This window comes from Podarcis erhardii (assembly GCF_964252035.2).
Source record: "Podarcis erhardii genome assembly, chromosome: 2".
Taxonomy (NCBI): Eukaryota; Metazoa; Chordata; class Lepidosauria; order Squamata; family Lacertidae; genus Podarcis; species Podarcis erhardii.
The window spans coordinates 71,074,484-71,098,654 of NC_138498.1; the positions used below are offsets into that span (position 1 = coordinate 71,074,484).

At 45.2% G+C, this 24,171-nt stretch overlaps 2 protein-coding genes across 5 annotated transcripts in view; one reads left to right on the top strand and one right to left on the bottom strand.

The window, feature by feature from the left end:
* Positions 1–19,061, bottom strand: part of UBA7 (ubiquitin like modifier activating enzyme 7) — a 46,304-nt gene extending 27,243 nt beyond the window's left edge. Inside the window, exons 1-12 of one of the 4 annotated variants that reach the window (XM_081851204.1) lie at positions 18,690–19,053; positions 17,427–17,489; positions 15,350–15,518; positions 12,813–12,947; positions 11,439–11,545; positions 9,946–10,036; positions 9,213–9,357; positions 8,746–8,843; positions 7,764–7,914; positions 7,406–7,563; positions 2,316–2,426; positions 1,222–1,302 (exon numbers count right to left, since the gene is read on the bottom strand). In XM_081851204.1, the coding sequence (XP_081707330.1) occupies positions 1,222–1,302; positions 2,316–2,426; positions 7,406–7,563; positions 7,764–7,914; positions 8,746–8,843; positions 9,213–9,357; positions 9,946–10,036; positions 11,439–11,545; positions 12,813–12,947; positions 15,350–15,518; positions 17,427–17,482 (1,302 nt within the window). In that variant the 5' untranslated portion in view covers positions 17,483–17,489; positions 18,690–19,053. Of the gene's footprint in view, positions 1–1,221; positions 1,303–2,315; positions 2,427–7,405; positions 7,564–7,763; positions 7,915–8,745; positions 8,844–9,212; positions 9,358–9,945; positions 10,037–11,438; positions 11,546–12,812; positions 12,948–15,349; positions 15,519–17,426; positions 17,490–18,689 lie in introns of all 4 variants that reach the window. The other 3 variants (XM_081851203.1, XM_081851202.1, XM_081851205.1) reach the window with 3 other exon arrangements.
* A 1,050-nt stretch (positions 19,062–20,111) lies between these two features.
* TCTA (T cell leukemia translocation altered) lies at positions 20,112–23,386 on the top strand. The gene is made up of 3 exons (XM_081851250.1): positions 20,112–20,435; positions 22,327–22,381; positions 22,515–23,386. Exons 1-3 carry the CDS (start codon positions 20,174–20,176, stop codon positions 22,555–22,557), a joined length of 360 nt encoding a protein of 119 aa, XP_081707376.1. The 5' UTR covers positions 20,112–20,173; the 3' UTR covers positions 22,558–23,386.
* Positions 23,387–24,171: the final 785 nt, after the last annotated feature.

Below are 24,171 nucleotides of genomic sequence, written 5' to 3' on the forward strand. Positions count from 1 at the left end.
TCTGCACCCAGAAGACTCCAATTCTATGGTGAAAGCGTAATAAACAAATCAAGAATGGTTACGCAAAGTGGAGTATTTTATATATACAGAGAGAATGTGCATTCTTCATTCTTATTCTGATGGTTGAGTTGAGCTAGAAAGAGGCATGTGGGCTGGAGACGTTCCACCTCCTAAAAACACAGGAGCTTTCTTCAGATCCTACCTGCCTCTTTTTAAATATTCCCTTCGAGCCACAGAAGTTTGAACCCATGTCCACCATTTTATTTTCCTTTCCTTTTTCCTTTCCTTTTTCCTTTCCTTTCCTTTCCTTTCCTTTCCTGGGTCAAGATTCTCAGGGATGCATGGCAGAGTTGCCCACTTTTTCCTAGACATTCAGGTCTACAGAAAGTGGCCTCTCGGAATACAGCTCTTAGTGACCGTTGCTATAATTGTTCGCACTATAATCCAATGGTATAATAAACAACTGGGAATCCACCTTTAACAATTGACTCTGCTAACTGGGACAAAATCCCTGCATTGGCTGTTATCTAGCAAATGTTATGTTTACAAAGAAACTTCAGTAACAGCTGCAGAACAAATCTAGGTCAGCTACTCATCATACAAAAATCGTTCTTCTAGCTAGTGTCATCGCTCAAACTAAAGGAGTCAACACTCCCTCTACTGGAAAACACTGGAAAAATAAGCACTACAGTTAAGTGAAAAAGTCAACCAACTCTCATCAGTGGCTGGATTAAGGGGGGTGGCTTGCATGTGAGACCAGTGCCCCTCATGTGGGCAAGTATTTGGCAGTATCCACACAATGTTGTTGACATCAAAAGGCCAGCCTATATTTCCCTACCACCATCTCCTCCATTTAATTCAGATTTACCCTTTCTACAGAAAATCTGATACACTAAAAAAAACCTCTGTTGCCAACAACCCATTTGCAATATTCAACAACGCGTTTTCAGTATTAAACCCTAGTCCAAAATACGTAATCCAAATGCAATCTTAAATGTCAGGGTCATTAGGAAGAACTACATATGTCAAAACTTTATTATGTTTACACGTCACCTTTCCTCCAATTTTATCAAGGTGGCACATGTCTTTCTTCACCAATTTAACCCTTGCAACATCCCTGGGACGTAGGTTAGGCTGAGAGACCTTGTGGCGGAGAGTTACATACATTCATGATGCCTTGTGTGGGAAGAACCTGGCTTCACCCAGCCTGCCCCAACTCACCACAAAGTATTTCAGCTTCCCAAGCCATTCCTGGAAGGTATTCCCAAAGACAGCAATCTGCCCATCATAGCGGCTGCCACGCTGTCAAAAGGGAGAGATGACAGACATTAGAGACCCAGCAGGTGACAGATGGAGAGCAACACAATCCCTGTAGGATGGCCCTATACCCATTCTAACAGATTTAGAATTTGGGCACTGCGTGGGTGTTGAATCAAGTAGGAGAGAGGGCGGCCTATATGTCAGGAATGTAGAGCCTGCAGCTTCCCATCAGCCCTAGCCAGCTCCAGTAAAGAGAGATCAGCATGAGAAAGGGCATGTAGATGCACTGCCAGAAGGTTTGTCCATGTTTGAGCATTACTGAGCTATTAATCTACTTTTTCCACACTTGAATTGGATCAGAGTACCCCCACACGTCCACATATTTATTTGAATTTGGATATGAGGAGAAACTTCTGTCTTTTCCAGTCATTCCCTTTTCTATTTATTGCTGCCTTCTAATTTGTTGATTCAATTATGCCAATCAAGCAATACAAGGCATACACACAGGTAGCTGCACACACACCTTCCCCGCCCAAGAAATGTGCAAAAGCACCCTTTCAGGCAAGCATAAATTCTCAGTACACACTTCTGCCGTTTTCTGCTTTTGTGTAAATCTGAGGGCTCAAAAGGGCGGGAAATACCACTGTTCAGAAGCATGCTGGAAATAGCACGGCCAGAAAAGAAATGAAAGCATGGAGGAGTTAGTGGGTTTTGAAAGAGGAGCAGCAAAGAGAACTGATCCATTCGTCCACAAACACCAAAGCGAACAATCTGCAACCCTGATTGGAGAGGTCTGGAACACAATTTTCCTCAGTTTAATCAGATTATCTCCAAATCAAAAAAACTTGAATTTGTAGGGGAAAGCATTATGATTGGTGCTGTTTGAGGGTAACATCATGCGGACTACACAAATTAAATAGGAACAAAAACAGCTCTAAACACACAGTAAACTCCTTTGTGGAAAAGTCTGGAATGCCTTGGAAGAGGCAGAAAAAGAGCTGTGATTCCATCCTATCTCTAACGGAAAAGTACAAACTGCAGAATCTGTCACATACTGGAGCACAGTCTTCCTCAGTCAGCTGCACAATATTTTCCTCTTCAGGCAGACATTCATAAGCATCGAAGTACAGCCACTGGTCCAAAGGAGTGAACTTCCCTGAGGCAGCCTGCAGACAGTGAAAAAAAGGAGGAAACTGCTCAGCCCTTCCTATAACTGTAGGTTTGGGTTTGAGAAGCAGCCTCTCTTAATGAACACAGAAAACTCATGAAACATACTGTTCAAATTTTCCTGCTTTCCTCCTCTGGAGGGGGCTCCTGTGCTTTAACAGCTGCACGTCAGGCCAAAATTCAACAGGTAATGCTTCTCATGATCTCATCTACGTGTCAGGAAAAGCTGCACATTTCTGTTTTCTATGTTTTGCACCACTGTTTAAGGCACAAGAGCATTGCTGTGGTAAGGAGATGGTAACTTGTCATTCTACACCACTCTAGTCATGTTGGCAGCTGCCCTGTTGGGCTCCCAGACGTCCTGGAAGCTGACAGAATGACCTATCTCTGCAGCAAAGACAAGCTGAAAAACATGTATGAAAACTACAACGGAAATTCTAAAAACAGGTATTGCTCCAATTATATCCGAGGCATTTCTTCTCCCCACCCCCATTATATTTTGGATCCATTCAATACAAAACACACATGCGCAGAACATAGTTGAAAGTATGGAACTCGCTCCCACTAGAAGCAATTGTGGCCACCAGTTTAGATGACTTTAAAGGAGGATTAGATAAATTCATGGAGGGAAAGGCTATCAGTGGCTACTAGCCACAACTGCTATGTGTCAGGGGCAGTATGTTGCTGTGAATAGCAAGCATTACATCTCACCATGGTAGGGAAGAATATGACCAGGTGATCCTTTGCGCCCGCTCAGCCTGCTGCTCACTGCTGATGGCAAACAAGGCCTCTCCTGCTCTCCCTTCTTACAGTTCTCTGTATCTTGAAACCAGACATGGGCTGGACAGTTTTTCAAACAGAGGACACCTTCAGACAGAGGCCTGTTCCCTGCAAAGTAGGTCACATGGCCACCCTTCCTGGCAACCCATATACCCTTCAGCTTGTCTTGTCATTTAACACCTCAAGAGAATCAGATATTCCACTCTGGAAAACAGCATGTTAATATCTTGCCCAACCTGTGCTTCAAGATCTTCAGAAGTCAGTCACAAATTTGGCCCAGACCCCAAGATATTTGTCAACCAATAAACTTTGCTTTTCTATAAGTGTGGAAAGACCATTCAAAGCACTCAAATGAAAGAATTTCTCTCCCAATGCAAGTTGCAGGCGCACAATCCAGAATGCGACCACAGTGTGAGGAGCGGGAAATTATTAAAACCCACTCCCTCCCACCCACTCCCACCACATGCCAGTCTCCCAATCCTGATTAGGTGCTCTGCACTGGTAATTTGTGAAAGAAAAGGCAAACTCAAGGGAAAACTATATGATAAACATCACACTGAGTTCGGCCTCACTCGCTAATGTCTACAAAAACCATGTAAGGCACACATGGAAGGTCTGTGTGGCCTTCCAGATGTTGGGCTCCAGTCCCCAGCCAGCATGGTCAATGGTCAGGAACGATGGGAGCTGGGGTTTAGCAACATCCGGACTTTTACAGGTCCCAAATCCCTGGTCCAAAGTACTACCATCTCCTCACAGCTGCAGATGGAGCTTGCAATCTCGTGGTTTGCCTAAAGCCACCAGTGAGCTGAGAAAGCAGGTGTAATATTCGACCCAGGGATTTCCCAGCTGTCAACGTGCCCTTTAATCACATTTAATTGGATCTGCTCCTGAGAAAGCAGAAGGGATGGGAAGAAGGTGCCAAGATGAGGAAGCTCGGTGCCACAGATATGGAAATGAGCCAGTAATGAAGTAGTTATTGAAGTTGTGGCTGCCAAAAATCACTGACCGTACAACCCATCTACTCTACTGACCGTGCACATCTACTCAGGAGTAAGTCCCATCATGGTCAATGGGACTGACTCCCTGGTGATTGTGTAAGGATTGCAGCCTAAATCTCGAGGTTTCTATCCGCTTTCCTCACACCAAACATAATCTTATACAGTGGTACCTCAGGTTAAGTACTTAATTCGTTCTGGAGGTCCGTTCTTAACCTGAAACTGTTCTTAACCTGAAGCACCACTTTAGCTAATGGGGCCTCTTGCTGCTGCCGTGCCGCTGGAGCACGATTTCTGTTCTCATCCTGAAGCAAAGTTCTTAACTTGAGGTAATATTTCTGGGTTAGTGGAGCCTGTAACCTGAAGTGTATGTAACCTGAAGCGTATGTAACCCGGGGTACCACTGCATACTTCTATCATGCCCCTACTTATTCCTAAACTAAAAAGTCCCAAGCATCATAGACATTCTTCATAGCCCAATGAACATTTTGATTGCCTTCTTTGCTACACCTCTGCCAGCTCTCCAATATAATTTTAGAGATGAGGTGGCCAGAAACTATACATGGCATTCCAAGTGATGACATCAGGATATGGGCAGTTTTATTTTCAAATTCTCTTTCCTAACCGTTCCCAAGATGGAATTCACTTTCTTCACAGCAGTTGCCGTTCACTAGGTCAACATCTTCATCAATTTCACCAAGACCCCAAGATCTCTTTCCAGGTCAGTCACCAACAGCTGACTGAACAGAGATAAGGGAACTAGCTGATAGAAATCTAACCTTCAAGAATCCTCAAAGCTTAAGATGGCATTTGGTGGACACTGTAAAACACACACACACACACACACAGCAGCAGCAGCAGCAGCAGCAGCAGCAGCAGCAGCAGCAGCAGCAGCAGCAGCAGCAGCAGCAAAACACTACATTCACAAGTGAACAAAAATAAGGTCTCTGAATTATAATCCACTGCATATCCTTTCTCTGATTTACCCCCTAAACTGAAGTTATAGCAAAAACTACCTATGCATGACAGATGAAAGACAAGTAGGTAATGGTGTAGGTAGGTTCCCATGCAGATTGGATCTTGCCAACCTTTCCTTTCCCCCTAATTCCCCATAATTTCCTCTGAACTGGCATTGCTCTGGAGCATTGTGGGGAAGCAAAAAGTAGACCAGGCACAGGTGCCCACTGCTGGCTTAGAGAACTGTCACTGTAATCCAATGAGCCCCCGAGGGCCCTCTGAGAGAGGAGTGGGCCCACCAGGAGACACTTTGCAGAGAATCCCCTGAAACATGGAATCAGCCCTGAGCATAAGGCATTTGGACAGTCACCATCTGGCACTTCTAATAACCTATAAAGGGACAGGTGTGCCCTGTCTGACGATTCCCAAGTTAACACTGAAACGAAACAGTTTTCTTTCCTTTGTATAAGATGATCCAAAGTAGTAGCTGTTGCAAAACTGCATGTCAGCTGCCTCATACCTGCTCTCATTTAAAACTGCCTAGCTGGGCCTGTGAGTTGATAATCCTAAACTGGCAAATCCAGAAGAAAACCAGCTAGATTGGTTTACAAAAGAGGGCAGGCAACAACCTGAACTCAGCAGTGACACAGAAGCAAATGGGTCACAGGGGACAGGGCAAGTGCCTTTCTGAGCATGAAACTCAAGCACCTGCCACTTCTGGGCTCAATCAGGAAATGTTCAGGTGCTTCACTCATACCTGATGGGAAGCCTGTCTTTGGGTAGCTTCAGGATGCTCCTTGCTTCTTACTTAAACGTTATACCCCCCCACACACACACTCTCTCTCTCTCTCTATATATATATATGGGACGTGGGGGGCGCTGTGGGTTAAACCACAGAGCCTAGGGCTTGCCGGTCAGAAGGCCGGCGGCTCGAATCCCAGTGACGGGGTGAGCTCCCATTGCTCAGTCCCTGCTCCTGCCAACCTAGCAGTTCAAAAGCACGTCAAAGTGCAAGTAGATAAAAAGGTACTGCTCCAGTGGTAAGGTAAACGGTGTTTCCGTGAGCTGCTCTGGTTTGCCAGAAGCGGCTTAGTCATGCTGGCCACATGACCCAGAAGCTGTCTGTGGACAAATGCTGGCTCCCTCGGCCACTAAAGCGAGATGAGCGCTGCAACCCCAGAGTCGGCCACGACTGGACCTAGTGGTCAGGGGTCCCTTTACCTTTACTTACACACACACACACACACACACACACACACACACGATATCTATTTTTTAAAATCTTCCTTTTATTGGTAGTTTTATTGGTATTTCCTTATGAACACTTTATGTAAACTTCTGAAAAGGATTCTTTTATGAAGTGGGGTGTGTGTGCATATATTAAATAAATAACAGAAAAATAATAATCATTAACATTTGTGCTGTGATGCATTCAAAGAATTTCACATGTGTTATCTAATGGAAATTCTTACAACAACCCTGTGAGGTAAATCAGTATTATTACTGCAGACGTTTGCTCATATTGGAAAACAGGCTGGGTGGTAGTGATTTGCCTAAGGCCACCAAATGAGTTCATTGCATAGGTGAGACTCAAAAGTGTGTTCACAAAAACACCTTAGACGGCAATGAAGTTCTTGGTTTTTCCCCTCAGGAGCATTTCATACCTCCCCCCCCCTTGGGCTGCTCACGCCATCACAGCTTCATTGTGTGAAAATTCATTTCTGTTTGTACACACCAGGGGGCGTGGACGGGCAGGGATATCTTTACCCTATGCAAAGGTGTTCACACCCTGGCTAGAGATGGATTAGGAATGACTAAAGGGTGCCAGCAAGTGTGAAGTTGGATGTTGAAGCAGATTAAAAACCAGGCACCGGAAACACAGTGAGTGTATACTATATGGAAGTGTGAACACAGCCTCAGACTGGGGCCTCCCTCATTCTCTTAGCTACCACATTATTATTATTATTATTATTATTATTATTATTAACATTTATATCCCGCCTTTCCTCCAAGGAGCTCAAGGTGGCATACACACTTTCCCCCATTTTATCCCCACAACTATGTCACAACTTGTGAGATAGAATACACTGAGAGGCAGTGGCTGTCCAAAGGTCACTCAGTGAGCTTCATGGCTGAGTAGGGATTCGAACCCTTGTTCCACACTTGAGACGCAGATGCCTCATGGAAAGTGTCCTCCAAACAGCTCAAAAAACTGCCTTCCTTCCTCACAGGAGTCTGCCACTCACCTTCAGCACCTCTTGGGCAGCCAGGCCTCCGATGAAGGCATTGATAGGGCTCAGGTCACCAGAACATCCGTAGGAAAATGTCCGCACCAGGTCCTCTTGCAGTTCCTCCTCCTTGCTCACAGAGACGGTCTGTGCCAGTTTCACCATCTTGTCTGCATCTGCCTGTTGAGGAGTAAAGACGGATGAGGCTGGGGCTGGGGAAAGAGTCTTATCTGAGGAAGCTTACAATGAGCTACTTGCAGGAAAAGTAACGACGTTCTCTGCAGAAGGAGACAATATCCTGCTCAGGGTTGGAAACATGAGGAAGCCTGGGAGGCTGGTTGGGATTGCTAAGAAGAATGAAGGCAGCTGGGGAGACTTGCCTGATTCCTGGGCCTAGGCAGCCGCTTCATCTCCCTCTGGAAGACATGCAGTGCCCAGAAGGCCGCATGGAGGGAGCGACAGCGAGGTAGTTTCCCCTTATCCGGGATCCTGATTTTAGGATTAGCCCTGGAGGTACGCAGGGATTCCTGGGAATACAGAGAGGTTAGTGGACAGGAGTAGAACTACCTAATGCACATCCTTCTCTTTGAGGTAGGAGGTAGAGAAACTCAGGCCCAGGAGCTGAGTATAGCTCCTTAGACATCACTGTCCATCCCTCAGGACTCTCTCAGGCTAGGCCTCCTCTCCAAGTCACCTCCCCGTACTCTCCTCAGGCTATGCTCTTCATGTGCCCTGCTCTGCATCCTCCTTGGGTGTGGAGACCTTTGTGTAGCCTGGGTGTACCCTACTGTACAAAGAAAACACCACACAATCCATTTCCCTACCCACTTTTTGAGTCTCAACCCACCCACCACTGACATGGGGGCCTCAGAAAGTTGTCCAGGAGGTAATGTGACCCGTGGGTTGCATTTTCCCATTCCTGCCTTAAGGCAACACACTTCAAGAAATGCCTCTCCTCACCATAGCTGAACATAGGAGCTATACCAACCATGTCAGACCACTGGCCCATCTAGCTCAATACTGTCTGTACTGACTGGCAGTGGCTCTCCAGGGTTTCAAACAGGAGCCTTTCCCAGCTGTATCTGCAGCTGTTGTGGACTGGACCTAGGATCTTCGACATGCAGAGCACAGAGCTCGATCCTCTCCCTAGCTGCTTGGGCTGGCCTTCTGCACCCAGGCTCTAGAACAGCAGTTTTGATGTCTCTTCCCTGGTGAAGCAGTCCTCTTTAGAGTCCTCCAGCTAAAATGCTCAGCCCTGGCAATAAGCTCACCCAAGACTCTGCTCATCTTGGCCCCCTATGAACTAGTTGGAAAAGAATAACCACATTTTTTCACCACCGCCAGAGACGAGAACATACATAGGAGTGTTTTTGAGGTATCTTGGCTTGGGTGATGACCCCACCACATTTGTATGGAGAAAAAGAAGACGTATCTCCAACTTCCAAGCTGCAGGTTCCTAAACAGACACAGATCACAAACATTAGGTCTGTTCTCTTAGTCGTTCAATGGGACTGAAGTCAAATAAAACGATATAAACCCATTCTCTGCAAGGTAGACACCTGCATTTCTTCTGGAGGTTTCTTATCCTATCAGGTGCTTTAATACTCACTAGTGAAGTCCCACAAGGTTCCTAATAGGAGAGACATGATGCTTCTTTCCCCACAACGCCACCCCAGCCTTCTGTCAAACTCCACTCTCATAATCTTTGCCTGTCCATCTTCCTGATCCACATCTGTCCCCCTATTTTCCTCTGGACACTTTCTGTGTGCAGGCAGGCACTGTACCCAGAGACATGAGGAGAAGGAGGAAACAGAGGGCCTATTACCTTTCAGACGGATGAGGCAAGGCTCGGAGGTGTTGAGTTCTGTCATCCCCTCAACCCCGGAGAATTTCACCCAGTCACCATCCTCAAAGTGGTGGCCTTGTCTCTCCTCATTGTCACACGCCACAGTCACTATGCCAGGGTTACTCTGGGGGAAGAGTATATTATTATTATTATTATTATTATTATTATTATTATTGCTACTACTACGGTTAAATACATCACTTAATACTAAAGCAAGCTGCTAGGCAGTTTACAAAGCAGAAAAAAACAGTTACATTAAAATATAAATACTCATAATTAAAATATGCAATAAATCAATCCCATTAACACATTAAAATATAATTGCCCATAATTAAAATATGCAATAAAACAATCACAATAAAACAACACAGCAATGAAAACAGGAGACTCTGGTTGAGAGATCAAAGGATTGCCTGCATCTGATTAGATGGTTACTCCATCTTTTTAGGGAAGTTTTTAATGTTTGATGTTTTATAGTTTTTTTAATATTCTGTTGAGAGCCGCCCAGAGTGGCTGGAGAAACCCAGCCAGATGGGTGGGGTATAAATAATAATTGTTATTATTATTATCCAAGCTTGGAAAGACATCTTGGGGCTCCTTTGGAAGGAGGCATGTTCAATCCAGGGTGTGAAGGACATGAGCTCAGAAAGGGTGACACAAGCAGGGCAATAAAGTGCAGGAGACAGATGTTATCTGGGTGAAGAGACATTACCTGGGTGATGTGGTGAATGGCAGCAGAGACAGGTTCAGCCTCTGAAGGATTGTGCACTATGAAGTCTTCTCCAAAATCACAGAAAAGTTGCCTGGAGCCAAAAGACCAAAGCTCAAGAAGTCAGACTTCTACTTTGTTTTCCTCCCTACACTCAGCCACTGCTCCACCCTGAGAAACCCCCTTCACTTCCACCCATGGGGTCTACCTGCTCAGAGAACCTTCATCCTCCATTACGGAAGGATGAAGGCGTCAATTTCACTTTCTATCCATTTTCCAGTTTTAAGTTCAGTTCTCCACATTTTCACCTCTGTTTGCAAATATTTTTTTGAAAGCCCCCACAAAAATTAATTGGAATATTAGTGCAAATTCTAATATACAGTTGAGAGTTTGGAGGGGGGTTAGTCTGCATGGTGCCTGAGTCCCTTCTAATGCCTGGGGTCCTAGATCCAGCAAAGGGTTAAAATCTAGTGGAGGATTCCATTGTTGAACTAGCCAGGCAAAAGCCAGGGGAGAATGAGCTGGACTAGAAACGGAGTGAGAGTCAGGCTTGATTTCTGTTGGAATGTAAGGCTATAGTTATGGGAGAAGCAAGACTATATTGGGCTGCTAATGCTGTGAGTCCCTCCATCATAGTCAGGATGTATTAACCGTATTGAGGTGGGCATGCAGCGAGCTCAGAGCCAAGCGTCAACACTGGCTTGGGTTTAGCGCAGTAGTACCAGGAGGCAGGCCGCACCCACAAAGAAGCCTTAAATTTTAAAGGTGCAGCTTATTTGCGGATGTGGCTTACAGTCGGGCTAATACAGTATGTGTAAATAAACCATATCTCATAAAGACACCACTGTTTCTGCTGTCTCTCATTCCAAGAAAACTGAACCCTGGGTAAGCACGGGAACCCCTGGCATCACACAGCGCTTGGGGATTGGGGCAGTGTGCAACAATGCACACTTTTTTACGAAACAATTTCTTATAATATAATGCCTTTTTGTCATTTAAGCTAACATATGCACAATTTACCCTAGGACAGTTGATGACCATTTTGTGCGCAGGTTCAATTCCAGGCCCCTATCCGTGTTGGGGGGAGTACATATAAGCTCCCCCCTGCCCCCTGTTCTGCCTTCTTCTGGGTCCAAAAGGACCCATGTGTAGGTATCACACATTAATTGGATGTGCCTAAAATGGTCACCACCAGTATATGCATTTTTATACTCAGTGCTTGGCTGGAAAACTTCATGGCAAAATTCAAAGACATGCCAATTTTGAAGGATGGCGGTGCTTGGGTTTATATCTTGTTTCAGAAAAAAATGAACTCAATTGAGTTCACCCTTAAATGCAAATTGAATCAAATCTCTCCCCCATCCCTACCCTGCAGAGCCCAACCAGCATGCTAGCAGCTTATACAAATTCTTAGTCCACCTCTTATTCCACCCGGAATCACTGCACCACTCCAACATCCCAGTTTTGGGACAAGGACAGAAGCCCCCAACACCTACCCAGCCAGGCCCTTGGTGTCAACTAGGACAAAGCAAATGTTCTTGGTGTGGCAGAAATCACTGATTCGCAGCTGCTCCTCCAAGGGTGAGTTACTCAGGACCACAACCTGTAAAGTTTGGTGCAGAATAGTATCAGAATAGTGATCTGCATAACATAAGGGGTTAAGAAACAGCACAACAGAGTGCACTTTCTGAGCAGATTCTCTGTTCCCCATCAATGACAGCAGGTCACGTAGTGGTAAATCCTGGAGTATGGGCCCTTTGCAACAACTTCCATAGTCATGCCTCTTCCGAGACTATACAATAAAAGTGATTTTTCATCAGTGCAGATATTATGGCTTCAATTATTGATGGATCTTAACTATAACTCTTGCTACCAGCTGCCAAATCAATGAATTCCAGGAAGACAAAAAGGAACAGAACTTGCTGACTAGTAACTTGATTTTTGTTTCATTTTATTATATATAGCAGAATAAAGCACAGCTTTGTACAAGTTACTATATATACACAGACAAGATTCATACTCCTATTTCAAACTCAACACTCCAACAACAAACTGCTGTGTCATACTGCTTATAAGGGAGAACTTAGCCAATCACCACCTGTTGCTAGGCTTCCTTGTCTCCAAGCAGAATTTCTCAACATCAGTACTAAGCCAGCTTTCCCCCCACCCCATCTCTCCCATCTGTTTTGCTTCAACAACCAATCTGGTGAAGATCTCTGGTGGTCTCAAAAGCTTGCTCAGTTTATGACATTTTGGTTGGTTATTTCTGAGCACCACTGCTTATGTAGATAATTGGCCCCATGAGATAACCCTGCTGTGAAACAAGCCGTGGTGCTTCTGTCCCTGCTTGTTCCTGATCCCTCACTCGCTGGATCATCACCTGCACCATCGAATGACAGGCAGTTGTACACCACCCAACACACTGCAGTTATCCCAACCAACCACAGACATGAGAGCTGATCCCCACTTTGAGCTTCAGGTGCAGCCTCAGAACAAAACAGTTAGTGGCACTTGATGATCACTAGGCCATAAATTACCACTATGAGAAACAGCTGGGCATGGGCAACAGGCTTGTTGCTTTCATTGGGTTAAGAGCAAAAGCTCTCCCACTAATGTAGGTCAGAGCCTGCTGAAGCACTGGAAACAGTGGTCACATTCACAGCACCCCATGGCTCCCCCACCCAAAGAATCCTGGGAACTGTGGCTTCCCCTCAAGCACCCTTCACCAACTACAGTTCCCAGGAGTCTTTGGGGGAAGTCATGTGCTTTAAATGCACTTTAAATGGATGGTGTTGATGTGACCAGAGTTTGATTTTTTTATCATCACTAGAGTCACTCCCATGACATGAGACACACAGCTCTGTCCTTACCTGGAAAGTAGACAAGAAGCTCTCAGACAGCCCATTGGTATAGGCATGCACAGGGACATGTGTGTTCAGTTCTGCAAGGCGGCACTGGGAGACCAGAGCTCGGTTTTGCCCCACGTCATTCTCCGACAGATAGAACTGCAGAGACACAGCAATGCTAAGAGTGAGGATGGTGGGGGAGGATCGCATTGTGGAGCTGAGTGGATGACAATGGATTTCACCAGTGCTTTTTTTTTCTGGAGGGTACGCATACCCCTAAATGTTTTGTGAATCTTTGTACTTTTGTCCATTTACTGTATTTATTTCCCCCCGATTTGAACTATAAATCGGTTATTTTCTTGAGTCAAAATGAGAGTACCCCTAAATATATTTTTTTAGGGAAAAAGCACTGGATTTTACTCTTTTACCCACTGCTCTACCACCAAATTCAGGACTCAGCTACATAGAATATTAGCAATGCCATTAGGAATCATGTTGCATGTTTAAAAAATATTCAATCCTGAGCACAGGTTTCGGAAATGGCAGCATGCAGGGAAGGCAGGTTTAAGTACACGTTGGAGGGGGGGGGGAGTCACTCTTTAGTATCAATGGGAGCTTTTTTCCCTAATGGTAATTGACACAATCAGGGAGGCGGGTTTCAGAGAGATTATGGCTGGAGAGAAGGCTTAAACCTCCCCTTTCCATATTCTGTGATCTATGAAAAAAATGCCCCTCCCCACACATTGTGTGTTGCTGTTGTTTTAAAAAAATGCCACCACAAACCGCATTATCAATGTCACACGCAGTTAGGCCCTCAGTACTACATTGGCTTAGAGCAGACTCCGAATTTGGCTTCCAGCTCCATTCACAGACTCCATCCATCATCAGATATATGCTTTAAAAAGGGAGTGTGCCTATTTCTTCATCAGCATAGGGCGGGTTGCAATTCATTATGTGATTGCACCAGAAAACAGGGTGCAGAAAAGAGCATTGTGAGAATATCAGCTTTTATTGACAGTTTGCTATTAAAAAAAACCCAAGCATCTTGTCCTAATTGTTGCAAGCATAGGCTTAAAACTGTGAGAGCAATGCTTAGTGAAATCTCAGGAGTTCCGAGAGAAACTTGTCAGGGATTCCAGTGGCCAAGGGGCAGGACTTCAGCACCTTGCACTGCTGCTAGCTTTTCCCATATCTTCAATGAATTATGCAAAAATGTGCCTATTTATTCAGATCATTAATTCCAGTATGTTCGGGCTCAATATTTCAATACTTTTAGCTTAGGATATAGGTATGTTGTTAAACCAACATTGCAAACATACTGCTCCAGTCTTTGAAGCCAAATATACTGAAGGAGACGTTGAGAACATTGGGGGAGGGCTGTAGCTCATTGGTAGGGCATCTGCCTTGCATGCAGAAGGTCCCAGGTTCAAACCCCGGTGTCTCCAGTTAGTACTAGGAAAGACTTCAGTACAGAAACCCTGCAGAGCAGCTGCAGGTCAGTGTGGCCAATAATAAACTAGATGGGCCAATGGTCTGAGTCAGTATAAGGCAGCTTCTTGTGTTGCTTGTGAGAACCAGGGTACCACAAGGTGGAGTTTTAAAATTAATTTCAAAACAAGCTGTTGTGAAATTCATAGCCTAATGTAGCAGCATTTCCAGTTCTGACTACTTTTAATAATAGCAGCAACTGACTCACCAGACTTCCCAAATTATGCAACCTTGTTTGAATCTCATGACTAGATTATGCTGGAAGCCAAGAAACTACCAATAATTGTTTTTTTTTTTGTGGGGGGCATCTAATTGTAGTTATTATTACAGTGGGCTATAGACTGGGATCAGTCAAGAGTTCAGGTGACTTATGATTTAATATAGTGTTGGGACATAAAGGGCAAATGAAGCAAAATTTGCTGTATGTGATAGATTTTAGCCTTTGTCACGACAGGATATGGATTAATTTATTTCGACTAATAGTATGCTCTGCCTAGAGTTCTCACAGGGTTCTGGGTTTCAGAATAAAATTATATGAAAACAATATAGGATTGACAAATACATGCGAATAGCTTGGCACAAAATCACTAGTGTCAACAACAAGGTCACCACAGATACACAGTGTGAGCTGTTAACAAGACTTGTTAGTGTGTGTGTGTGTGTGTGTGTGTATATATATATATACACACACACACACACACACACACACACACACATGACCTTGGTATAGAATCCTGGGCTCCTTTTACTAGGTCCTAATTTGGAAATTAGTGTTGCAATCCTATACACTTACGGAGGAAGATGGGGAGCTTGCTTCTGACTTGGCACGTATAGGATGTTGCCTCAGAGAGGCACTGCTGCAAATATATATTAAGGAAGTGGGAGGGATGGCCCAGAGGAATGCAACAATGATAGAAAAAAGCCATAGGGTATGTTAACAGTGCCAACGAGGGAAGAGGACTTTGTGCCACGTTTCCTTGTTTGCTAGACAAAGCCTCTAACATGTGCAATCCTACGCATGTAAACTCAGAACACCATTGAGCAGGTATAGGATTTCACCCTAGGCAGCATACCTGTGAAGAAAGGTCACCCCACTGAGTCTCACTCTGGTCATGGACAGTGACAGATTTCACTCCTGCAAGGATGACGTTCTTGGCAATCTCCACCCCCAGGCCCTTCATTCCAGAGACCAGCACAGCTGCTCCCACCATCTTCTGCATGGCCTCATAGCCCAGAACATAGCTAGGGGAGGAAAGCACAGCTCTGTGTTTGAAATATGGTGAGTTATGAAGCCCTGGACAGTAGCATTCTCTCACCAGCTTCCCTTAAACTCCACCTCTACTTTCTCCTTGCCAGCCACTTGTACCTGCCCCCATCTCAGCTATGGTAGTCACTAACACATTGCCCCCAAAGAGGAAATGGGTCACAAACAAGAGGACACAGATTTGCATAAAATGTACACATGCTAATTTATATGTGCAGATTCAATTTTAGGATGGGAGTAGCAGCAGAATCTTGCTGCTCCAGCCCCAGATTCTTTAAAAGGCATCTTCCAGCTGCCCTAATCACCAATAAACAGTGGAATACTAGAAGGGGGCATGTTCTGGAAAACACTCTTAAAACTATAAACACACCTATGGTTCAGAGTCCCAGTACAGCCTTCTCATATGATTGTGGGAACATCCGAGAACTACTGGAGGCATTATGGGAGTAAGGGCACATACATGCGTATGTGATGGCAATGTCCAACAGTGGTACATTTTTGGTCTGCAGCAATGCAAAAAATGTCAATCATTTTGAATGAGCAGGTGGATTTCTCATAGTTTGTTTGAACATGTTTGAAAATTACAATTTACACATGCATCCAAGGATCTGCTACTGTACCTGGGTATTGCAGTGCAGTTAGCCATTGTACAAAGCTGGAAGACAGTGGAGGGTTTGGACCTGGACTTATGGTATTAGAATGTATGGAATACAGCAGTGCCTGAATGACTAACACATCACCACCAGAGGGTATTAAGAAGTAAGGAAGCATACAATTATTATTTTTTGCCATTTGACACTGCTTGATTGAATCCTTTCACAGTCTGAAACAAAGCTATCCTCCCTTAGAAATGCAAATATGTGTTTGGCTCATGGGCTGACTGTTCTTGTTAAACTATTGCTCTGGGACTTCATGCCTGGACCCAGGGTACCCTGATCTTGAAGACTGAGAATCTTCCATGTTAGTCTGGTGATGGACTGGGATGACATTGACTGTATCCACTACTGGAAGGGATTGTTCTAACTTGCACACTTTCATGCTGATGTTTAATTGATTTTATTTCAGACTTTTGTTTGTTGTCATCTATTCTAATTAAAAAAACCTGGGGCACTGGCAGCAGAATTAGAGATAATCATTGTAATTTAGCTATAAACAAGTTAATTTAACTAGACCATGGTGACTTGTGTGCTTGCTTGGTCTGCTAGGCAGGTACTAACTGATGATAGGTAACTTCAGGTCTTTACCATTAGCCTGGACGGCTCTTCAAACAGCAACACAATCAACCAGAGGACTCTTCTCTGCCAAGTAGGATATGTGGCCCCCATCACACATACCTTAGTTCAGCTTAGTCTGCCATTTCCCCCCAACAAAATACATTCATATCACTGCTCACTCTGTAACATCTTGCCCCAGTCATAGCACTGTGATCATTTTCAGCCACCCAGGCCTCCTCCTGACAATCTGTTTATTGAGCATGCATCCCGATCTCCATGCACAAGGATGGCATGCAGGTTATACAATGCCTGCTCTCTGCTTATAATTAATTCTGATTTTTTTCTGGGGAGGTTATATGTGAATGAGCATTCATCCTGATTTGGTTGTGGTGGTGACTGTGGTGTATTTTGCTCCCTCCCATCAGGCAATCATTATTCCACACTTTTTAGTGTATTTCCCCATCACGTTCCTAACTGCAAAAAGTTTGATTGTTGTTACAGTGGATGTCTTGGGCCTGGGTGTTTTAATCCACTTTAATTGGACAAACCTAAGTTCCCAGTATGCTGTGGAATCCCTTCTCAAAAAAACAGTAGAGGTGTGGAGGTGATCCTGGTCGATATCCCTTTTCAGCTCTGCTAGAATGCTTTTATGTAATGTGTCGCAAGACTTACAATTGGCGAGAGTACAGGTCCTCGTCGATCTCAGGAAGGCTCTTTGAGGCACTCATTCTGCTCCTGCCCATCGGAAAGAAAAAGCTGAGTAAATTCCTTTCTGCTTCCACAGCCAGATGTATTGTGCCTCTGAATACCAGTTGTTGGGAATTGCAAGACAAGCCATTGGCCCATCTATTCCAGCATCCTGTTCTCAGACTAGCCAAACAGATTTTCGTGGGTAGCCTGCATGCAGGACCCAAACACAACAATACTCTCCCACCTGCAATTCCCAACCAATGGCACTCAGAGGCATACAGTGGAACTAAAACGTTGCCCTCATGTGTGTGAGTGGGTGTACAGTATGTGTGTGCAATGGACAGTGCAATGTTATGCATGTCTACTCAAAAGGAATAATATCAAGGTAAATGGGACTGATCTTTTATGCTGTGAACTGCCTTGACATCTTCGGATGAAGGGAGGTATACAAATTTAATAAATAAAATAAATAAATAACCATAGCAGCCTGAACATAGCCGTAAAATTGATGTGTGAAATCCACCTTTCTGTCTGCCGCTGCGACATCTTAGCTTAGCCCAAACCTGACCAGGTAACACGAAGTTAGCCCAGAGAAACCAAACAGAGAAGGGAGGCATCCTAGTGTGTAAGTGCAGCACCAAGCAATGCAAAGCATGAGAAAGGCTGCTTTTTGTGGGTTCTTCCAGATCTGCAATCCCCCAGTGCCCACAAGAGGCACTGCAGCAGATCGCCACAGAATTCATATTTCTTTTTCATCTTAAAATAAATGCTCATTAACTTGGTTCTTAGTAGCAGCCATGGGCATAGCCAAAATCCTGGCTACGCCCATGGTAGCCACTAGATTGTCTATAGCTCAAAAGTGGGAGCATCTTCATGGTTTATACCTTCAACCATGATATGAAAACTTATGGAATACCGTAATCACCAAGAAGATAACTCATAAACTTTGCCTTATGAAAAGTGAAGAACCTGTGGAACATTTCTATGCTACATCATTTCTTATGTTTCAGGTAACAACCTACTCCTTTCCCATACCATGGAGAGAAATATGATCTTCCTGATTAAATACAGAAATGCAATTATACTTACCTGCATAACATAGACATCTCAGTACTGGCTTTCCACATTGACATGTGTCATTCTTTTCCTTTCATTGATTCACAGAACTGCAGAGTTGAAAGGGATCCCAAAAGTTATCTAGTCCAACCCCCCCCCCCCCGTGATGCAGGAATCTCAACAGTTTACCTTTTATTCCACGTTGTATTATTGCTTGTAAGGATAAAATGCGATATTGTTCACTTGCAGCACCACCCCGAAAGAAAATTAATGTTCTTTTCCAAGGGGAAATCAAAGCCTCACCTGAACTTGGGTCTCTAACGCAAAGACACAAGCGCCTCAAGGGTTACGACAACCCCACTGAGGATCCTCTTCAACTCATCAAAGCCTGGCTTCTCCCTCCCTAACCGAGACAAACGAAAGTGAAAGTGACAAACAAGGTCTTTTCCCGGCAGCCAGGGGATGGCGCAGCGGTGGCTCAGTTTCTTTGCAGCAACTCGGAGCAGGAATTGAAGGCAGACAGTACTGTATTTAGAATGGTCATTGCCCACGTTCATTATTGTTTTATTTCCTTCCTAGTCCTACTCTGAAACCGAAGCAGTATGAGTAGATTTCTACAGCCCTTGAATCAAGGGGCTGGCGGGGAGGAAAGAGAGTCAAAACCAGACGCAGCCGATGTAGTCAGGCCGCGGGGAGGGTCTCCCGGTAGCGGCTTTGTACTTTCATTAAACTGGTTGTCCAGGTCTGCTTGATTTTCAGTTACTGGGGCGGCGGGAGGCTGACCTCCTGGTTCATGAACCGGGCGCGCTCCCACCCTATGTAGGTCCACATAGTTCAGTGCGACTCTCTACACTGACTGGCAGCAGATCTCCAAAAACAGCGACGAACATAGGAGCCAATTCCTTAGGGCCGTGGGGACTTTGGCCCCTACAATAAAATATTTGAGGGGGCCGCGCCCCACCAAAATTGATGGGCATTCCAATTCAAATAGTGTGTGCGCGCTGCGTCATGTGATCGATTATGCGGAGCGGGGTTTATCTTGGGCCGCCCCACAATATTTTATTCAAGTTGTCCCCCCTGGCTACGAAGAATAGCGAAGTCATTTCAGGAAAAGTTGCAAAAGGTTCTCATGGAAGGGCGGGGGCGTTGCTTCACGGTAGTGTGGTGCCTTCTTTCGAGCAGTTTCCTAAGATTATACAGCACCTGCCTTCCCTCGTCGCGGCCCCCCGCCTTCTAGCTCACGCCGGGCCTGGAAGGTGATGCCTTGCAAATGCCGCAAGCAAGCAAAAGTAAATAACAATATATCGGGAAAGTTGTGCAACTCAGCCCTGCGCCCATTTCACCTGCACCTCTTTGAAAGCCGGGGGGGGGGGGGGAAGGAGAAGAAACTACTCGCGGGCAAAATAGGACAGGATCGGGTTATAAGGGTGAGATCCTAACCAGACCCGCTCCAGGAAGAAAGTCTCATTGAACATAACGGGGACTTGCACCCGGGTAAACGCGCCCTGTGGAAAAAGCGGTGCAGGCGGGGTGGGAGGGAGGGAGAACTGGGGGCGGGAAGAGAGCCTCGCGGGGCGGGGCCTGGATCTTTCCCTGGGGCGCACGCGCGGCGCCGCTGACAGTTTCCCCGGGGCTTGTGGCGCAGAGCCTCTCCCGCCGCCTTTGCGAGTGGGATGGCGGCGGCCACGGCGGAGGAGGCGGTGGCGGCTGCGGCGGCTGCTGCTGCTTCTGGGCCGGCGGAGTGGGAGGTGCCGACGAAGGCGCTGCGGGCTTTCACTTGGCTTTGGCAGGAGTTCATGTCGGACTGGGAGGCCCAGGACTTGCGCGCCGCCCTCTTCCAGCTGCTCCTGCTCTGGCTGCTGGTGAGCTTGCTCGGCATCCAGGTGGCCTGGCGGGTCTACGGCAACACCGTCACGGGCCTCTACTACCGGCAAGGTAGGGCTCCCTTCCGAGGCGGGCGCTGCAGCAGCTGCCGCCGCCGCCGTCGCCGCCTTCTTTGTTTACCTCGCGTGACCCACCCAGCGCAGCGCTTCCTCTCGCTTCGGCGTAATCCCCACCCCGGGGTAGCTGCCTCTGGGTTGCTGCTCCGCTTTCGCTTCCTACCCCGTGGCTACGCCTCGCGCTTCTTCTCCTGGCTCTCTTGGGTCCCTCGAAGCCTCGACCTTGCAGGTTGCTAAGGGTCAGTTTCCGAGTCCCCAAACCAAATGCAACCCTTATGGACGAACAGTGGCTGCCCCGGTTGTGATGCAGGCGCATATTTGCTGAACCGTGGGAACTGGACTTGGAGGCAGACCACTTTTAAGACTAAAAAAAGAAAAAGAAAGAAAGGATGGGCTTTGGAGATGGCTGCCAAGCTCTGTTGCAACAGCCAACTATTCTACTTGGTGGAGGCTCCATCTGGATTAAGGGCCCATCCTCTCTTCGAAGTGGTCCTTTCTAAAACTAGTTGCTGGCCAATTCTGTTACCGTCCAAGTCTGTTAGATGGCCCTTTTTGTCCTGTCATGTTGGGCCACAACAGCAGCCGTTCTGGGCACTGTTCCTAGTGCCACACTGAATACCAATTCTACCTATCCTGCTGCTGACTGACTCCAGAATTGTACAGTAATTGGATACCATCCAGGTCCTAAACTGACCCTGGTGAGATAGTAGATAGGGAGCATGTTTTGAAAGGTACTTTGCTATGTGCATGGCACCCAGATGCAATTGTTTACCTGGGTTTCTCTCTGCTGACATCAGGGACCCCATGGGCATAGCCCGGGGGGGGGGGAGCTCCCCCCCATGCACAAAAGGAGAAGCCTGCCCCATAAAAAGCCCAACAAGCAGATCCCCTAAATACACCTCCAGAAAGATTCTCCTTCCTTTTGTAATACATGACTGAGACTGCTGGGTGTTTGAATAATAGTATTTCTTCTGTCCTCCTCCTCAACTGCTGAGATGCATAATCACGACACAAAGAGCTGCTTAACCATTTTTCTTGCGTGAAATAATGGTGTGTGATTTGTATGCTGCTGTGATTTGTCTTTGGAACCTGCAGTATAAAGTGGCTCCCAAACAAGTAACAGTAGCTATATTGCACCCTCATTTTTTGGCATATGTCTTGAGCAAGAGGTAGAAAACTTACTACACCATATTTGCAACGTATGTTTGCAATATTTGCAGTATGTTGCAAATATTGTGTAGTATGTTTTCCACCTCTTTCAACATCTGTTTTGCTCCTCGCACCCAAGTTAAGAGTCATGTGTCGAAGACAAATGTCACAGAAGCTTATGACTGCAATCCACTAACTGGTTTAACCAGTGCCTGGATTTAAGCCAATTTAGTTCTACTGCCTTCAGTGGGACATTCACCTTAAATCTATTTGCTTTAATTTAATAGGGTTTGTGTGAACTGGACTAAAAAAAAATCATATTAAAAAAGACCTTTACTATCCAACCTTTCTCTTGTCAAAAACTGAGATCATGTTAATTTGGGAAGAGTTTTGGAATAACTGACTGGCATTAATTTTTATTTTCATCCATTACATACTTTTCTTGTTAATATTTTTGGTCAAAACTTTTCAAACTAATGATCCGTTAATTGTCGGGATTAAACTATATATCCTCTCATGTGTCTAGGAATATAGGAAGGGGTCTTAGAGCAGGCCACCCCATTGCTTCACCTGACTCAGTATTGCTTACATCAGCAGCATTTCCTTTGATTTTGAATTGTGTTTGCAAAGGAAGCGGGATTTGCAGCCGCCACTGATCATCAGCTGATCTACTTGGAGTCAAAGAACTGCCAGGTGAGAAGTCTAGCTGACTAACAATATTCTCTTCTCCTTCCCAGGTCCGGGAGGGCAGAATGGAGGGACGCCAGATGGATCCTCACACTTCTCAATGTGGTGAGTTGATTTATCCGTTGCCTTCCAGATGATGGAATCGGTGCTCATGGGGATCTGATGTTGGAGGAATACAGGATGTGTAATCCCTGTTAATTCATCATTTAAAGTTTCGGTCTGTTTTGTTTTCATTTAGGGAGAGTTCAAGTAATGAGAGTATGAAAACGCATCGGGAGTGATGGCAGAGGTTACTAAGCCAAGCTCCTGCTGCTCTAGGAGCATAGAGGACGCTGACGCCCGCCTGCCTGCCCAGAGGCCTCGCTCTTTCAGTGCTGAGGAGACAGCAGCTATAGTCGCCCTTTCTCTCATCCTGTGGCCTGAGCTGCTGGTCAACGCTGGTGCTGTGAAAACTGTTCCTGTCCATCCATTTAACCAAGCACTGAGTCTCAGGATTGCTCTACTCAGGTTGGGAAGCTGCAGTTTCCCCTCTTCATTAAGCTGTCTGCATTTCTTCTTCTTCTTCTTCTGCCACAAGTTATTTTGCAGACTGACCTTGAGCCTGCCTCTCTTCAATGTAAATATCAAACCCATTGCTGGCCTGGAACTTGTTTCTTTCTGCAGTGGTGCTTGGATTTCCCTTGCCTTGAACTGGCCTCAACTCGTAAGAGAAGCAGATGCCAGGGCTGATGAATAAATTATTTCTCCAGCTGAGCTTAAATTGCTCTTTGCTAAGTATCCCCAATCTTGTGTTGGAAAGCTACAGAGACTTGCTTAGTCTGACAGATTCAAACCCTTGCTGGTTCCTTGCCCCTGGTCAGATTTTGCAGTCCGTGCCAATCTTAGAGCTCACTAGTTCTAAAATAGTTCTGCTCCGAAATCATACTACTTGGTGCTCAATCCCTGGAAGAGTCAGGTGATTGTGTGTGTTCTGTAGCTATGTAATGCTGGAGCTGCTGATGTGATATTGAGCATCCCTCTATTTTACCATCCACTGCCCTCTTATTCCCCGGTTGTGTGTAATGTATGGGTTTAATGTATGGGTTATAAAAGAGTGATGGAAAAATTGAATATAGTCTTGACTCTTATTGCAATAGCTATTGAGTACTTGTGTACATATGCAGAAGATTAGGGGGTTTTTTGTATTTACTTTAAACCAAAATACTTTAGAGTTCCAAAATATTAGAGTTTGCTCTGAAGTAACTCAGAGCAAAACTGTTGAACAGCATTCCTGCTCAATTATGATAGGTGCCCGCTATCTGTACTTTCCATAAACAACTGAAGATCTTTTTGTTTTGACATGCTTTTTCAGTTGGATGAAAATGTCTTCACTCAAGGTTTTAAAACAATGCAAAAGGAACATCCCTCCTAAGTTGTTGTTTTTTGTACTGTTTGAAAATTTCCTTGAGATGCATATAAATACATACTATTTCCCCAAAATAGCTGCTGCACAAAAAGTATTTTATCTCCATTTATATGGAGCAGTTCATAGCAGCTCTCAATATTAGTGTCTTCAGCATCCAAAGTAAAAAATGGTTCCTTCAAATGTAGTTCTGAATCTTCTAGGCTAGATGGCAGTAAGAAAACAAAGGGGTTTGCTCAAGCTGAAACACTATTTAAATATGCCCCCTCCAGAAAAATAGTAAGAAGAGCAGGCCTTGGGCTAAGTATTAATTGGTGTAAACATTATTTGGAAGAAGAAGCCCACATCAGGGCATGATTTCTCTTTTTTGAGAAGTAGCAAGTACATCTTTCTTCCCCTACACTACAGGGAGAATATTTACCAAACTGGTAAAATGAATGTGCTGAGCCTACGTATGGGAAATAGAAGGAAGCTTGTTCTTTACTTTTGTTGC